Source organism: Coregonus lavaretus (genome assembly GCF_964263955.1).
Source record: "Coregonus lavaretus genome assembly, chromosome: 33".
In the NCBI taxonomy this organism is placed as follows: domain Eukaryota; kingdom Metazoa; phylum Chordata; class Actinopteri; order Salmoniformes; family Salmonidae; genus Coregonus; species Coregonus lavaretus.
The window spans coordinates 18,596,327-18,612,085 of NC_140020.1; the positions used below are offsets into that span (position 1 = coordinate 18,596,327).

Here is a 15,759-nt window from a genome sequence, read left to right on the forward strand (position 1 = left end):
TTCCCAGTGGGTCAGAAGTTTACAACGCGTCTCCTTCCTGAGCGGTATGATGGCTGCGTGGTCCCATGGTGTTTATACTTGCGTACTATTGTTTGTACAGATGAACGTGGTACCTTCAGGCATTTGAAATTGCTCCCAAGGATGAACCAGACTTGTGGAGGTCTACAATTTGTTTTTCTGAGGTCTTGGCTGATTTCTTTTCATTTTCCCATGATGTCAAGCAAAGAGGCAATGAGTTTGAAGGTAGGCCTTGAAATACATCCACAGGTACACCTCCAATTGACTCAAATGATGTCAATTAGCCTATCAGAAGCTTTTAAAGCCATGACATAATTTTCTGGAATTTTCCAAGATGTTTAAAGGCACAGTCAACTTAGTGTATGTAAACTTCTGACCCACTGGAATTGTGATACAGTGAATTATAAGTGAAATAATCTGTCTGTAAACAATTGTTGGAAAAATTACTTGTGTCATGCACAAAGTAGATGTCCTAACCGACTTGCCAAAACTATAGTTTGTTAACAAGAAATGTGTGGAGTGGTTGAAAAACGAGTTTTAATGACTCCAACCTAAGTGTATGTAAACTTCCGACTTCAACTGTAAATACACAAACTGTATCATACCAGTGCATGCATTGGCAAGATAAAAAAAAAAAATTCCCATGGTCGACAGACAGCACTGACAACACGAGGAATTACCTCTGACAACTTTAAGTATTGAGTATTTATCATAATATTCCTTAGGGTTACTTCAATTCATGCAGCGCCAGTCCCCCACCACCTCAGTGGCTAGCATGCCCTGATGAGAGAAGCGCTATTCATCATCAGTGCTTGTAGTACATACGCAGTGGTGCGAGAGCAAAGCTAACACACGTCCATAAAGGCGACCTAGGGGCTTCTTTACACTGGCATGCACCACAACCGCTAAGCCAATCAGAGGCAGAGCTCAAAGCAAGGCGCTGCTGCTAACTGTGTGACATTACATTTACAGAATCATAAAGACAGGAACCAATCACTGAGGGCATGGTGGCTGAATCTAGAAAAGTGAAAATGATAGTAGAGTATTGCCAACAGACGGAAACAAACTCTGTGATCATACATGTAGCACATCAACGGCTGTATGTCGGCGAGGACGAGGAACAGAGATCACTCCCCCTCTGGCCCAGGCGGGCGGCCTTAAGGCGGGGAGGGGGGGGGCTGAACATGGGGAATGTTCCTGTGAGAGAGAGAGATGGGGGTCAGATTCTCCTTCCTCCAGACGAGGATGTTACGGCAGGAAGTGGCAGGGGGACAGAGTTCAGTTGGACACAGGAAGGTCGGGACGCCGGGTCTGGATGATTTTTGGTTTGGGGCAATTCTTTGGTTCCTCTTCCTCCTCCTCGGTGTCGCTATCGCACACATGAACTACGACACTGGGAGTGGACTCTGTTCCCGCATGCAGCTCAAACTTCTCTCCTGTAGACAGAGTGAGTGAGTGAAAAGAGAAAGAGAGAAAGAGCGAGAGAGAGAGAAAAACAGAGAGAGAGAGAGATAAGTACAAGGCAGATGTTTCAAAATTCAAAGCAGCAGATCTCAGATCAGTTTTCTTCAGTAGAATACATTACCTCAAGAGGGAGCCCTCGGTCCAAGAGACACTAAATCAGTAAGATGAGGCAAACTCAAGGATTTTCTACTCATGAATTGGGGGCATTTCGGTGAGCAGAAGCTGAATATACAGAGAGTCTTTGTAATCATTATTATTATATTATTATTATTATTATCTGGTTAGGAGGACCTGAACCCAGGGAAGACTGAAACAATATCCTCTATCTCTCTCTCTCCCTCTGGCTGCACTCTCCAGCAACAGTCACTGGTTCATCAATTCAACTCAAAACACAAATATCCATAACCCTTTTTTTCCATATTGTACAACAGCTGATGAAACTAACACTGTAAAAGTGTGAAAAATGTGATCAGAGTAATTTCCTGATAGTTGCTGGTTCAGAATACAATTTACACAGGACCTTCTAATAAGCAGGTTTTGCATTGGTGGAGTTTTGGCTTGCCTGGCCACATCACCAGGTGGTATAAGTTAATAGACCAATAACAAATAGTTTCAAACCTCTCTGCCAATAATTGCTAGTTTTTAGGTTACAGTACATATCCCTGCCATTAAGCTCCTCCAATTAGGCCACTCACTCAGACCACTCCCACACAGTCCTAGCAAAATTATTGTCTGAGAAATAGCTTTTTGCTAAACAACTATTTTTGACAATTTTAATTGAGAACTATTACAGTAAGGTACTTAATTGTTACCAAGAAATGATTTGATATTGAGATAAAAACGGCTGCATTGGGCTTTTAAAATGGCAAACACCGTTTTCATACCAGCTCAATATTTGAATGTGCTCGTGTGTGTGTGTGTATTGGCGGGGCAGGATGGAGAACTGAATCAAAGTATACCATTGGTCCTGGGCAGTCAGCACACACACACACACACACACACACCTTGGAGTCAGTTTGCAGAGAGACTCGACCAAACACACACACACTGCACTGCTACTTCTATGGTACCCTACTGCATCTCTCCCTTCATCTCTCTCATCCTGTCGCTCTCCCCATTTCTCTTCCACTTTTCATGGCTTTGCACTGTGAACGTGTAACACATTTCTTATTCAGAGTATTCACAGAGCATTGTGTTACAGAGTGAGTCTCTCTATTTCTCTATTTCTCCTGAGGGCTGGACTCCTCAGCCAACCGCTGGGTGTCGTCAATGCTGCTGCATTCTGACGCTAAGGGTCAGACAGTCAGTCAGAGAGAGAGAGCGAGAGAGAGGGGGGGAGAGGAGAGAGAGAGAGGGGGGGGGGGGGGAGAGAGAGAGAGGAGGAGGGGAGAGAAGGAATGCAGAAAATTAAACGAGTGAAAATGAAAGAGAGAGAAGGGGAGGTGCTGAGAGGAAGAGAATGAGAGGGGGATAGTAGAGGAGAGGAGATCTGAGACCTCACAAGCCCAGTCCTTAGAACAAGATAAAGGACCTGACTGGCATATCAGTGTCAGTCAACTATCAGATACAGAGTTTCAAACATCTCCACACCTAAAAGACCACTGGGAGTGCAACACTCTCCTAGCTATCGTCTATCATACAGTACGTCTGAGGGACTCAAATAACGACAGCATTACCGCTCTCCATCACATAATGACACACACACGCATTACCCCATCATGAAGGCTGCCTATCTGCACCTGGCATTATCCCTGCTATTTCAGGCTCTGCTAATGAATGTGCTCGATGTGTGTGTGCGTGTGTGTGCGCGTGGGGACTGTAATGTATGCAGTGAGCTCACCATCTAAGCCCATGGTGATGAACGTCTGTCACACACCAACCCACCCAGCCAGCTCCTATCAAAAGGTATTTATTAACCAGGATGAAAGTGGGACGGCCCCTGATGGCTCGTCCCATGCAGAGCATGTGTGTGGTGGGTAGTGGGGTGGAAGGACAGATAGACATGATGGTCTCTCTCCTTTGGGTTAAGCGTGGCCTAAACCCAGGACCACTAACACACTGCAGCTATTATTGCAGCATTCTTTCAAGCCAGGCCAAACACTCCAAATAATTAACTCCCTAAATCACAATTTCTTAAATATACAACATTCCTTAGCAACAGTCTCAAAATAAACAGGTGTGCCAGAGTACAGTACATGGAGCGTTTGATACTGGGAGGAATGTGTGCTGCATGCCATGCACTGACGTCCTCTGCTCTAGTGTGGAAACATGGAAACCTTTTCTTACTAGCACTGACTTTGCTGATAGCTGCTTTATTGAGGAAAAATAGTACTTACTATGACTGTAATATGTGGTTGTCTTACCTAGCCGCCTTTAAGGTGAATGCACTTATTGTAAGTCGCTCTGGATAAGAGCATCTGCTAAATGACTAAAATGTCAAATGTTAAATTAAATGCTTTAGACATCTATTCTACTGTATGTTGTATGGGCCAATACAACCAGCCATGTTGTCACTGTACTACCACAGTCCTACAGTATTACTACAGTATTACTATTGTACTGTACCACTGTTCCTTCTGCTCTCCTGACCCTGGTATGGTAACAGTACAGCACTGCCTGCCTGCCTGCTGCCACACATGCTTGGCAACCCCCTCACCCATCTAACTGCCCACAGATGTTTTTATTTCTCCGGCTTAGTGAGAGAGCGAGTGAGAGGCTGGATCTGTGCCTTGTAAACAGACCGGGAACAACAAAAGCATTCTCTCCTTAACGAGGGCTTGTGTTGGAGGGAGGCAGCCTGGTGGAGCCACAGCACTCCACTCCACTCAGGTAGCCCCTCTATCTGATGGCTGGGTTGCATATGGAAACACTGTACTGGGAAGAACACACACACACACTTCCTCTCCTTGTGTAACTGGCTATTATTGCCATGCTGGAAGAGGGCAATCTGACTGGATCAAGGTTTCTGTGCCCATATGCCAAGCGCTGAAGTTTTGGTATGTCTCTTGCTGCTAGTTTTAATGGGGATGAATTGAGACAGTTTAATGCAGTTAGGAAATGACAGAAACAATATAATGTTGACAGTTTAAAGAGTTCAATAAACAACTAATGGCTTTATATGAATGTTTAAATTAAAATCCCCATTCTCTGTTAACTCCATCATTTGTTTGTTAAATGAGAATAAAACATCAGACTGACTGAGTGAACTCTCTCAGAAGTGCTAACCCTAAGGCTTCTCCACTAATACTCTGAAGAATAAAAGCCTGCAATGCTCACACACACACACGTATGCATACTATGGAGTATCCACGTACGCGCACACACACACACACACACACACACACACTAATCATGTATGACAGATAGCTATAGTAAGCACCAGTGATGTTTACAGTTTAAACATAAACAGAGTTTTTAAAAGAAAATGTTTCTATACATACTGTACTCTACATTATTACATTGCGAGTCTAAACAGTGTTTTAAAAGTTTACATTCATATACTGCACTCTATTCCATGACATAGAATACATATGCCCAGGCCTTATCATTTAAGAGCTACTTCAGTGTACCAGGAAACATTCACCACCAACGCATCTTTATTTTTAGCCCAATCACATTTTAATTTTCTGCACTTGAATTGTTCTAAACATGTCAGATAACCATTTCCATTAGGCTACAGTACATACCATTTACCCTCTATTCCAAATATACTTGGTGCTATTTCTAGGATCAGGATGACAGTTCTATCTCTACAGGTGTTGTGACTGTTTTCGGACAGTCATCATCAAGCACTACTATTCCCTGACCTCATGTCAGTCTCTGACCCATAAGTTCAGAATCTCTAACTACAGCCACTGATCCACTTCTGACTCGAAGTCAGTATATAAACTAAAGTCCAGCGATGCAGGGGGTAAAGACCAGTTTGATCGCGCTCTGCTCTGCTCCCATGATTATGCAATATCCTTTAAATCGGGGGTCTTCAACCTTTTCTACTGTGAGAGCTACTTTTAAAAAATGTAACATCATAAGCTCAACAACCCAGCAGCTTTCAAATAGGCACATTCTTCTCTTCTCCCCTGCAACTGTTCCTCAGGTCCTTAGTGTACTAGAGAAAGTAGTGCCCCATGCTTAATAAACATCTCTAAGGGGGACCGTATACAATCTGTGATATTTTCCCCCAAATTATGTTTTATATTTTCCCAAATAATAAGATAATAAATAAGATGCCATTTAGCAGACGCTTTTATCCAAAGCGACTTACAGTCATGCGTGCATACATTTTTTGTGTATGGGTGGTCCCGGGGATCGAACCCACTACCTTGGCGTTACAAGCGCCGTGCTCTACCAGCTGAGCTACAGAGGACCTGTATTTACATTTGTATTTTTCCAGGTTTTAGATTTTTTTTGTTTTTCATTCTCAAAACTACAATTGTTCATAGAGAAAATAACTACATTGGATGTTCTGAGTCCATGTCCATTTTCTTGGTCTGGGTGTAATTCCCCTTTAATTGTGCATCTGGCCCTTTAATTGTGCATCTAGCGAGTGAGGAATGTGCAGTCTATTGTGTCGGTCTAGCGATGGTTTTGTACTGCTGCTGCTCAATTCATGGCAAAGTTTGCAAATAACAAATGATATACTTACTCATGATATACGTATGCCAGGTAAGCCTACTTTGCAGTCAAAATTTAAATGAGAAGATTTTGGGGTAAGTATTTATTTCAACCCACAAGACTTATCACAACAACGGATGGAGTGATAAACGTGCGGTACCACACAGACAGATAGAGGCGATATTGCTGGGAATTAATTGCATATTGTGTTAAGTTAGGTTTTTTAAGCCAATAGTGGCAAACCAGTGGTGGGATAATGTCAAGTTGCGTTGATTAGATAGTAGCTGGTAGCTTACGGTGTCTGATACTTGTGAGATTTGTTTATGACAGTTTGCGGTGGAAAACATGGAAAATGTCATGTACTTTCAGAATTGTTTGTCGAACTACTCGTATGTGGTCTGCGAGCTACTCGCGATCGACCTGTTGGAGACCCCTTCTTTAAATGAATCACTTATGCAACCCACTCTTGTGCCTAAACAGAGAAAGGATGCAGGCACTTGAGACATTTAATGTGCTGTATACACTTGCGGTGATGTACTGTGAAAGGGACTGGTAGGGTTTGTGGGTTGTGGCCACATAAACGTTAAGGTAAGAAATGTAGATTTTTCCACCAGATGTTTCACTGGGTGCTTGTGAGGGGACCTGCATGGTTGGTTGAAAAGAAAAGGAAAGTTTCAAGTGGGATATTTTGGTACTTGTAAAAGTTAGACGCTATACAGAGTGACTGAGAGGCCACAAAGTGGCAGGTGTATGACGTTAACCTCCAGCTGTGGCTGTCCTGGGGGTTTAGACCCAGCTAGAGAGAGCCCTCTGCCCCAGAGAGAAGTACCCGTTCTCCCATGCTGACAGGGCCTGATCTCCACCTACAAGTACAGTATTAATGACCTTATGAATGGGAGACTTCCTGTAGAGTTATTAAAACAGTATATTTACAATGAGCCTGGTTACAGTGACGGGTAAGATCAGTTTCACTATCTGTAGAGAGTCTAGTAACAGATGCACTTAATCTCAAACAGGAAGTCAATAGGAATATGAAATGGTGTTCCAGTAAATATGAGAGGAAGTAAGTATACTGCATGTCTTGATAGATACAGGAAGATCATTCTATTAAAATACAACTGATCTTGAGGAGTCAGTCATATGAGTAACCAATCTTAGTTGTATGCCTACAGTATATTCTGGTTAGTGGGCCTATGCAGTCATGCAGTCTATTCTCTGAGGTATAGGGGATAACCCCAATTTATCAGATGTGAGAGGAAGGATAGAGAGGGTGAGAGAGTGAGGATAGAGGGAGCGAGAGGGAAGATATAGTGAGAGACAGATAGAAGAAGAGAGAGGAGGGAGGGTGAGAGAGAGAGTTCCCTGGGGGGTTGACAGCTGAGAGTTAGTAATGCCAAACACTGTTGCATAATTTAAATGTTCCTACATCTCATCCCACCACCTGGAGCCATTTTAACAGCCACTGCAGCTTAAAATAGAAGAGAGAGAGAGAGACTTAAAATAGAAGAGAGAGAGGTTAGCAAGGAACTGCAGATGCTCGCCCTCCCTCTCTCTTTATATCATTGACTGGGACTAAGGGTATTTACTGTGGGAGTTAACCGTGCGATTGGCAGCTCAAGCTAAGTAAAGCTCAAATAAGCAGGATGGCCAGAATCTGTGAAACAGCTGTTTTGATGAGAAATTGAGGCTCTTTCCAGGAAGGGCTTGACTCTGGCTGTATGGAATACTGTATAATCCCATACTGTATAATCCCAATGCACATTTAGTTATCACTGAGATTGAGCATTCTCAGAGTGTAGTAGCCTACCTTTCACAGCACTAAGCTTAACTACTGGACACTATGTAATCATCATACCAAACTTGGCTTTTTGAGTAGGCTTAGGCCTACTACTGGACAAAAAGCATTCTAGTATCAGGCATTTTAGTGAGCTATAAAAAATGCCAGACAAAAAGATGAATGACACTCCGTTTAGATCTAGTATAAACAAGAACAAGACATAATAGTTGACTGACTGACATTTGCATCCGCTGCTTGCTCTAACTAAACCTCTAACTCAAAGACAGCCATCATTACCACACCAGACAATTGTGGTTGTCACCCTCTCCTGACTGACACAGTGGCTGAGGTGATTCAAACCTAGAGGAGTGGAGGCAGGGAGGGATTGATGGTGTGGTTTATCAGATGGTGCGATTTAAAGGGACAATTCACCGCTGCTCTATTTCACTATATACACTGCTCAAAAAAATAAAGGGAACACTAAAATAACACATCCTAGATCTGAATGAATGAAATAATCTTATTAAATACATTTTTCTTTACATAGTTGAATTTGCTGACAATATAATCACACAAAAATTATCAATGGAAATCAAATGTATCAACCCATGGAGGTCTGGATTTGGAGTCACCCTCAAAATTAAAGTGGAAAGCCACACTACAGGCTGATCCAACTTTGATGTAATGTCCTTAAAACAAGTCAAAATGAGGCTCAGTAGTGTGTGTGGCCTCCACGTGCCTGTATGACCTCCCTACAACGCCTGGGCATGCTCCTGATGAGGTGGCGGATGGTCTCCTGAGGGATCTCCTCCCAGACCTGGACTAAGGATGGAGCGAGACATGATGTCCCAGATGTGCTCAATTGGATTCAGGTCTGGGGAACGGGCGGGCCAGTCCATAGCATCAATGCCTTCCTCTTGCAGGAACTGCTGACACACTCCAGCCACATGAGGTCTAGCATTGTCTTGCATTAGGAGGAACCCAGGACCAACCGCACCAGCATATGGTCTCACAAGGGGTCTGAGGATCTCATCTCGGTACCTAATGGCAGTCAGGCTACCTCTGGCGAGCACATGGAGGGCTGTGCGGCCCCCCAAAGAAATGCCACCCCACACCATGACTGACCCACCGCCAAACCGGTCATGCTAGAGGATGTTGCAGGCAGCAGAACGTTCTCCACGGCATCTCCAGACTCTGTCACGTCTGTCACATGTGCTCAGTGTGAACCTGCTTTCATCTGTGAAGAGCACAGGGCACCAGTGGCGAATTTGCCAATCTTGGTGTTCTCTGGCAAATGCCAAACGTCCTGCACAGTGTTGGGCTGTAAGCACAACCCCCACCTGTGGACGTCGGGCCCTCATACCACCCTCATGGAGTCTGTTCCTGACCGTTTGAGCAGACACATGCACATTTGTGGCCTGCTGGAGGTCATTTTGCAGGGCTGTGGCAGTGCTACTCCTGCTCCTCCTTGCACAAAGGCGGAGGTAGCAGTCCTGCTGCTGGGTTGTTGCCCTCCTACAGCCTCCTCCACGTCTCCTGATGTACTGGCCTGTCTCCTGGTAGCGCCTCCATGCTCTGGACACTACGCTGACAGACACAGCAAACCTTCTTGCCACAGCTCGCATTGATGTGCCATCCTGGATGAGCTGCACTACCTGAGCCACTTGTGTGGGTTGTAGACTCCGTCTCATGCTACCACTAGAGTGAAAGCACCGCCAGCATTCAAAAGTGACCAAAACATCAGCCAGGAAGCATAGGAACTGAGAAGTGGTCTGTGGTCACCACCTGCAAAACCAGTCCATTATTGGGGGTGTCTTGCTAATTGCCTATAATTTCCACCTGTTGTCTATTCCATTTGCACAACAGCATGTGAAATTTATTGTCAATCAGTGTTGCTTCCTAAGTGGACAGTTTGATTTCACAGAAGTGTGATTGACTTGGAGTTACATTGTGTTGTTTAAGTGTTCCCTTTATTTTTTTGAGCAGTGTATATATATATATATATATATATATATATACACAGTGAGGTCAGACGTTTCTTGTAGTTGGCCACCAGGTTTGCACACATCTCAGTAGGGATTTTGTCCCACTCCTCTTTGCAGATCTTCTCCAGGTCATTAAGGTTTCGAGGCTGACGTTTGACAACTCGAACCTTCAGCTCCCTCCACAGATTTTCTATGGGATTAAGGGCTGGAGACTGGCTAGGCCACTCCAGGACCTTAATGTGCTTCTTCTTGAGCCACTCTTTGTTGCCTTGGCCGTGTGTTTAGGGTCATTGTCATGCTGGAATACTCATCCACGACCCATTTTCGATGCCCTGGCTGAGGGAAGGAGGTTATCACCCAAGATCTGACGGTACATGGCCCCATCCATCGTCCCTTTGATGCGGTGAAGTTGTCCTGTCCTCTTAGCAGAAAAACACCCCCAAAGCATAATGTTTCCACCTCCATGTTTGACAGTGGGGATGGTGTTCTTGGGGTCATAGGCAGCATTCCTCCTCCTCCAAACACGGCGAGTTGAGTTGATGCCAAAGAGCTCCATTTTGGTCTTATCTGACCACAACACTTTCACCCATTTCTCCTCTGAATCATTCAGATGTTCATTGGCAAACTTCAGACGGGCCTGTATATGTGCTTTCTTGAGCAGGGGGACTTTGCGGGCGCTGCAGGATTTCAGTCCTTCACGGCGTAGTGTGTTACCAATTGTTTTCTTGGTGACTATGGTCCCAGCTGCCTTGAGATCATTGACAAGATCCTCCCGTGTAGTTCTGGGCTGATTCCTCACCGTTCTCATGATCATTGCAACTCCACAAGGTGAGATCTTGCATGGAGCCCCAGGCCGAGGGAGACTGACAGTTATTTTGTGTTTCTTCCATTTGCGAATAATCACACCAACTGTTGTCACCTTCTCACCAAGCTGCTTGGTGATGGTCTTGTAGTCCATTCCAGCCTTGTGTAGGTGTACAATCTTGTCCCCGTGTGCTCCTAATCTCAGCTCGTTACCTGTATAAAAGACACCTGGGAGCCAGAAATCTTTCTGATTGAGAGGGGGTCAAATACTTATTTCCCTCATTAAAATGCAAATCAATTGATAACATTTTTGACATGCGTTTTTCTGGATGTTTTTGTTGTTATTCTGTCTCTCACTGTTCAAATAAACCTACCATTAAAAGTATAGACTGATAATTTCTTTGTCAGTGGGCAAACGTACAAAATCAGCAGGGGATCAAATACTTTTTTCCCCTCACTGTACATACATACATTAATGTTATTAACATATCATATGTGTCATAAACATTTTGAATTTCCTCACTACACCCAAATGTTGTACGAGCGTTTCTGCATCTTACCGGTAGAAACGGGCCAGCTACATTTCCTGGTTATAAGCAAACCACAATATCCAGAATTCATAGTGATTTCAGGGTCTAGTACCGCCCCATGGAGGAGTATCCAATTGATGTGAGAAATATACAAATGTATGTTTGTAGCCAGCACTTTCAGCCAGAGGATTTCGAAACGGAACTGAAGTGATGGGGTTGCCATTTAGTTGAACATTGAAAAGTGATGCTGTTCCATCGATTTCCCCCTTCTCTTCAAAGAGAAAGGCATCCGATCAGCCAACATCAGCGCAGCAGAAAAGAAGCCAAGCTGAGGTAATGTAGTTAACTTTACCTATCTAACTAGCGAACTACATTTGTTTATCTAAACCAAAATCCAGCTAGCTAGCTTTATATGCTGGCTAGACATTCCAAAGCATATCAATGTCATTAGCCAGCTGCTATGTTAGCTAGCTAACTAACTACTGCAGAGGCTAACGTGAATAACGTTATATGTTCTATTTAGTCCGATCGCATCAACATCTGCAGCGGCATCAACATCAAGCTCAACACCAGGAACTAGTTAGTGTAAGTCACCTTCTAAAATCATACTAAAATCTACTAAATCTTTTCATGACACCATGATGAGCAAAGAAATATACTGGAGCTAGGCATAAACATGGTCCATGTTTTGTTATAGTTGGTGATTTTACAAGTAGGCTACAACTTCTACTGTAGTTTTCTCTGTAGTATGGAGGGTTTACATTTGAGAAAGTCTACATTTGAGAAAAATAGGTATTAGTAAGGAAGGGATGGTGTGGGTGACTGACTGATGTCTGTTGGGGGTGGGTATTGTGTGTGAAGATTACTATGCATTATCTATTGACATGAGGGGGGAGGGTGGATATAGTACCTTGTTTGAGTGTGTATTGATTGGGACAAAGTAGCCTGGGACAAAGTAGTAAAATGTTGGCTAATCACTGACTACTGTGTCCTACAGACTACTCCTGCTGCTGATGATGACGACCTTGACACCAGCTTTCGTATTACAGAGCCTGTAGACCCATTGGATGAACGCTTTCAGCCTGGAATAAGCTCAAGCTCAACATCATCTTACTTTGAAACAAGCCAGGACAGCCAAAATGTATTTATGAAAGCACAATACCCTCTTGAGAAAACAAAATCACCAATACACTAAACTGTCTACAAGACAAGTGCTCCTCTAACTTTGTACATCCTTGCAGTCAGTTCTTTGGCATGGGGGAGAGAGGCTGTTAGTATACACTTCTAACCTATTCACACTATTGTTGGCAGTGCTTGTCTATTCAACAGCACAACTGTAGGTGCTCATATACAGTTGAAGTCGGAAGTTTACATACACTTAGGTTGGAGTCATTAAAACTCGTTTTTTAGCCACTCCACAAATTTCTTGTGAACAAACTATAGTTTTGGCAAGTCGGTTAGGACATCTACTTTGTGCATGACACAAGTAATGTTTCCAACAATTGTTTACAGACAGATTATTTCACTTATAATTCACTGTATCACAATTCCAGTGGGTCAGAAGTTTACATACACTAAGTTGACTGTGCCTTTAAACATCTTGGAAAATTCCAGAAAATTATGTCATGGCTTTAGATGCTTCTGATAGGCTAATTGACATCATTTGAGTCAATTGGAGGTGTACCTGTGGATGTATTTCAAGGCCTACCTTCAAACTCAGTGCCTCTTTGCTTGACATCATGGGAAAATGAAAAGAAATCAGCCAATACCTCAGAAAAAAAGTGTAGACCTCCACAAGTCTGGTTCATCCTTGGGAGCAATTTCCAAATGCCTGAAGGTACCACGTTCATCTGTACAAACAATAGTACGCAAGTATAAACATCATGGGACCACGCAGCCGTCATACCGCTCAGGAAGGAGACGCGTTCTGTCTCCTAGAGATGAACGTACTTTGGTGCGAAAAGTGCAAATCAATCACAGAACAGCAGCAAAGGACCTTGTGAAGATGCTGGAGGAAACCGGTACAAAAGTATCTATATCCACAGTTAAAAACAGTCCTATATCAACATAACCTGAAAGGCCGCTCAGCAAGGAAGACGCCACTGCTCCAAAACCGCCATAAAAAAAGCCATCATTATGTTTGGAGGAAAAAGGGGGTGCTTGCAAGCCGAAGAACACCATCCCAACCGTGAAGCACGGGGGTGGCAGCATCATGCTGTGGGGGTGCTTTGCTGCAGGAGGGACAGGTGCACGTCACAAAATAGACAACATCATGAGGAAGGAAGATTATGTGGATATATTGAAGCAACATCTCATGACATCAGTCAGGAAGTTAAAGCTTGGTCGCAAATGGGTCTTCCAAATGGACAATGACCCCAAGCATACTTCCAAAGTTGTGGCAAAGTAGCTTAAGGACAACAAAGTCAAGGTATTGGAGTGGCCATCACAAAGCCCTGTCCTCAATCCTATAGAACATTTGTGGGCAGAACTGAAAAAACGTGTGCGAGCTCCAGCTCTGTCAGGAGGAATGACCCAAAATTCACCCAACTTATTGTGGAAGGCTACCCGAAACGTTTGACCCAAGTTAAACAATTTAAAGGCAATGCTACCAAAGACTAATTGAGTGAATGTAAATTTCTAACCCACTGGGAATGTGATGAAAGAAATAAAAACAGAAATAAATCACTCTACTATTATTCTGACATTTCACATTCTTAAAATAAAGTGGTGATCCTAACTGACCTAAAACAGGGAACTTTTACTAGGATTAAATGTAAGGAATTGTGAAAAACTGAGTTTAAATGTATTTGGCTAAGGTGTATGTAAACTTCCGACTTCAACTGTATAACAATACACGACTAGACTGTTTACAAGTCAAGCCCGCATCAAACTTTTCACATCTTTGCTAACAGTCCATCACAATGCCCCATTATTGACTCGGTGTGTAATAAAACACATACCAGGCTACTGTACCCTTTTTTGTTTACAGATGAACATGGTTTATTGTATGGTTACACATCCTCATGATCAGTCTTGATGTTTTACACATCCTCTTCATGTCTTTCCAGGAGACTTGCAGTACATACAAATCTTCTGCAAGAGGTCGAAGCAGTGGGTGGTGAAGAACATCGCCAAAGCCTGCTAAACCAGCTGCCATTACCCTACACATGCAGAGGTTCACCAGCTGAAGAACATTCTGGAATATTCAACTAACACAACATCCATATTCAGTTAGACTGATGTTCTAGTATAATATAGATTAAATGTTGCCGACTGATTCATGATTTCGACTGGCTGAGAAACGCTGTCTGTCTCGTCCCAACTCCCGACACGTTCATTACTATGGGACAGCTGGAGATCGAATTTGAATATTGAAACAATGTTGCAAATGTCGTAGCGACAGAGAGCAAGTTTTATACAAATCTCCGCTGTTGAAAACGAAATGTTAGTCTAAAAGAAATGTGAGATAATGTCTAGATGCTTTTTTTTAGGGGAGATCAAGTTTATAAATGGCCTGGCTGGGCTGATGAGACAGTGGATTGCGCAGTCAGATGGAACAGAGTAAATAGGCATTTTAACGTCATAGATTTAGCTGGTGGTAACTTGTGGAATAGACACCGGTTTTAACCAATCAGCATTCAGGATTAGAACCACCCGTTGTATAATTTAGATGATCAGAAACCAAGTGTTGACTTCAATTTCTGGGTCAATTCATTGTCTGTCTTCGAAAGTGAGAACAAGGAAGTAGGGCTCCCGTCAGGCTGTAGTCTTTACAAAGCCAGGGAAAATGAGTCTACCTAGAAATCCTGCAATGTCCTGGCAGTCCAAAGGCTCTATTGAGAAAGGACAACCATATCTACTCGCTGCTAGCGTGATCGTGCAATCGGTGAAACACAAAGGCCACAATAATTGCTACAAAACGTGACTCCATTTATTTTGAGATCAGACGTCATTTGTTGAACTCTCCTGGCACGAAAATAAAAAAATACAGCTATAGTGCATAATTTTGTCTGAAACACTGTCATCAATCAGAATTATGTACACCCCAAATAGTGTCTAGCGGTGAAGTTTTCCTTTAATGAGAGACTTGTTGATATTCCTCTCATAGCAGAGATGAATAAACCCATGGTGTATCGACTTCAGTAGTGGCAGGCTGTCGATGTCTCTCAGCCTCATGCATTATTCATGGTTAAAATGGCGACGCACAGCGGAACCTTTGTGGAGAGAGTGGCACTACTTTGGCGTGCAGCTCTTTCAAGTTGGCGGCATATTACATTTAGCACACTAGCACAGCCCCTCTGATGGCATGAAAAACAGGCAGACTGGAGCAGAGTGGAGTGAGGGAGGATAGGATACATTCTGACTTGTGTGCTGTTCTTTAAATCAAAAGTGATGTCTCATGTCTAAACTGGTGAGAGATACTGTATTACAGACAGACAAGTTGCTCCATCTCATATTTCAGTGTGTGTGAAATGCTTTTTAAATCAATACATTTCATAGGAAGTCTACTGGGCAGTATTGCATAGTCCGTGACAGACATTTTTATTTTTTTTCACCTTTATTTAACCAG

At 43.2% G+C, this 15,759-nt stretch overlaps 1 protein-coding gene and 1 long non-coding RNA gene across 3 annotated transcripts in view; one reads left to right on the plus strand and one right to left on the minus strand.

The window, feature by feature from the left end:
• Window positions 1–514: 514 nt before the first annotated feature.
• Window positions 515–15,759, minus strand: part of LOC311108559 (calcipressin-2-like) — a 109,776-nt gene continuing 94,531 nt past the window's right edge. For both annotated transcript variants that reach the window (XM_084151214.1, XM_084151215.1), the window contains one exon: window positions 515–1,454. In XM_084151214.1, coding sequence (XP_084007340.1) covers window positions 1,297–1,454 — 158 coding nt within the window. In that variant the 3' untranslated portion in view covers window positions 515–1,296. The remainder of the gene's footprint in view (window positions 1,455–15,759) is intronic.
• LOC311108560 lies at window positions 11,659–15,324 on the plus strand. Its single transcript, XR_014610520.1, has 3 exons — window positions 11,659–11,774; window positions 12,187–12,330; window positions 14,258–15,324. It is a non-coding gene; the product is annotated as an uncharacterized lncRNA (long non-coding RNA).